Consider the following 3,256-nt stretch of genomic DNA (forward strand, 5'->3'; position numbering starts at 1 on the left):
AATTTATGATCTTAATACATTTTTAATATATTTAAAATAATTTTACAGTCAAAAAAAAAAAAATTTTTTAAAAAGTTTCAAAAAAAAAAAAAAAAAAAAAAAAAAAAAAAAAAAAAAAAAAGAAAGAAAGAAACAAACAAACAAACAAACAAACAAAAATAGAAATAAACAAAGAAAGAAAATTGTATTCATCCCCCATAACTATTACATATATATATATATATATATATATATATATATATTTATATTTATGTATATATATTTGAATAACGTATAATATATAACATGTAACATATAAAAATTTATCTTATAGAGTTTTCATATTTCTTTATAATCCCTGATTTAGTGCCTTTTTTAATTTTTTAATACAAATTTTTTTGGTTTCTTTTTTTGTATTTTTATATGCATTCACACAAAGTTTAACAAAATCTTCAAAATTTTCACGCGTTACTGTTTCTTGTTGCATTAAAATATGAAATTGACTATTTTGAATACTATCTAATTTTAATAATTCATCAATAATTATATCACAACATTTTTTCCATACTTTTTTACCAAGTAGTTCATTTTTAATGGTATCACTAAAATATTTATCATGTATTTTTCTTATACTATATTTAAGAGAAAGAAATTTATTTCTCTCATTACAATGTACCTTGAACCAAATACTGCGAAGAATATCCTTTGATGGAACATTTTCTAGTTCTTTTATTTGTTTATTTATACTCTCAGACATATCTTCTAAAAAACCATCATTTTCCTGGTTTAATAATTTCATATCTGATTCACTTAATTCTTTTTCACATTCTTCATCGTTATATATTTTTAAATAATCATAATATCCTACTGCAGCATTATTACTAATATTACATGGAGAATGTTGTGCTTTGCTTTTTACCTTTTCAATACCTGAGCTACCTTCTTTTTTTGCATTATTATCTGATAATGTTCTACGATATACTTTACCTTCATGAAAGTTCGATGTTCCTTTGTTCTGATATATCCATAAATTCTAAAAATAAATAAATAATTCATACAAAAGTTAGATATTATAACAATATTAATACAAACAAATATATAATATTTTATATTCCATATATAATTAAAAATTTATAGAAACATATACATACATATTAATTTACTCACCATAATACAGATAAGAACTATTCCTAGAAAACTTAAAATTTTAGGTTTAGACGAAGAATATGTAAACATTTTCTTTATACTATAATTTGTCTTATCCATGTTATATCAATAATATATAATAATACCCTTCTTTTTATATTTTTTTTTTTTTTTTTTTTTTGGTCTTATAATTTTTACTGGGTGCACTCGATATTTTAAATAGGTACTTTTTTAACTTAATGCTCTACAAACTTATATATATATATATATATATATATATATATATGTATAATATTAAAAATAAATTTATATATAAAGAATTAGAAATAAAAAAAAATAAAACGTCCTGAAATTATAATTCAAATTTGATTTACATATATATTTATATATATGAATGTATATTTTTAATAATAAAAAAAATATTAAAAATTTATTTCATTAAATTAAATATATTTACTAATTAAAACAAATAAAAAAAATATTATGCATTACATATTATATAAGTATTATATGTATTTATATATTATTATATATATATGCAAAACATTGAAAATTCGTTAATTTTAGAATATAAAACTTAATAAAAATACATAAAAAAATAAAAAAAAAATCATCAGAATTTATAGAACAAAATAATATAAAATATTATAAATCAATGCTTTATATGAACAACACCATTTAAAATAACCAAAAAATATAATATTAATAATAAATCTACTTTTGTAAAAAATATTTTTTTTTTTTTTTTCTTTTTTAATTATTTTAAAATAATAATATAATAAATATAAATATATAATATATTATATATATATATATATATAATATCCGTAATTACATAACCAAATAATTTATAATATGGGAATAAATAAATTATACATTTTTAATAATATAATAAAATATTTGTCATATTTAAAATTAAAGAAAAATCCAAAGAATGTAATTCCATTTAATATATATTATCAAAAAGTTATAATTTGTATAATACTTAAAAAAGATATTTTTTTATATAATTATTATATAAATATAATAATAAAAATTACCATCGATATATTAATGTATGCATATATTTATATATATAATATTTTAATATTGTATTTATATATATATATATATATATATATATAATTTTTTATTTTTTTTTATATAATATGTATGCAGAATTTTAAATATGCTTCACATATTATATAAGATTGTAAAAATATTTATATATATTATATTTTTATCATAAATACATTATATATATATTATAATATATATATATATTTTTTTTTTAAATTATAAATTTCTATTTATATAATAACTGTTCTTCCTCATTTTTGTATTATTATATTAAAAAAAAATATAACATTAATTTATAAATACATTTATGACGATTCTTTTAAAAAATTTGTCATGGTTATTTATTATATAATATAGTTACAAAATTATAATTTATTTTTTTGTCTCATTTAAAGGAAACAATATAAAAAAATAACATTTAAAATATGTTCACAAAAATATAGCATATGTATTAATAAAGAAATAGAACTTACCCTAAATAATATGAACATATTGCTTACATAACATTTTTAAAAAATAAAATATCCAAGAAACGAAAAAAGTATATACATGGTTATAATTATTCATTGAAAGAGAATAAAGAATTCGGAAGTTATCCTTATACATTTACAGATATAAATTATTAAATTAAACAAAATTTTAGTTATACCACTACAATGTAAAAATTTATGCATATTTATTTTATGTTATAAAAATAGTCATAAGCTACGCATTTATTATAGTCATTTATACATGGCAAATAAAAAAAAAAAAAAAAAAATATATGTATATATATATGCCTTATTATATATTAAATTGTGAAATAAATAACTCCCGTGATATTTTTCACAGTTATATTGTATTCCTTTATTTTTAAAAAAATTAAAAATATATTATTTTTTATGTATATATTATAAAAGAAAATTGTGTTTTTTCCTTGTAAATTTTAATAATTAAAAAAATATAATAATCAAAACGTCATGAATTAATTATAGAGAGAAACACATGTAAAAAATATAACGGAAAGAACTCTTTCCAAAAAAAAAAAAAAAAAAAAAAAAAAAAAAAAAATATCAAATAAATAAAAAAAAAT

At 15.5% G+C, this 3,256-nt stretch overlaps 1 protein-coding gene across 1 annotated transcript; it reads right to left on the minus strand.

The window, feature by feature from the left end:
- Positions 1 to 328: 328 nt before the first annotated feature.
- Positions 329 to 1,245, minus strand: PRSY57_1001200 (exported protein (PHISTc); the record flags this gene model as incomplete). The annotated part of the gene is made up of 2 exons (XM_012907602.2): positions 329 to 1,012; positions 1,147 to 1,245. The coding sequence occupies 2 exons, from the start codon at positions 1,243 to 1,245 to the stop codon at positions 329 to 331; spliced, it is 783 nt and encodes a 260-aa protein (XP_012763056.2).
- Positions 1,246 to 3,256: the final 2,011 nt, after the last annotated feature.

This window comes from Plasmodium reichenowi, chromosome 10 (assembly GCF_001601855.1).
Source record: "Plasmodium reichenowi strain SY57 chromosome 10, whole genome shotgun sequence".
In the NCBI taxonomy this organism is placed as follows: Eukaryota; Apicomplexa; class Aconoidasida; order Haemosporida; family Plasmodiidae; genus Plasmodium; species Plasmodium reichenowi.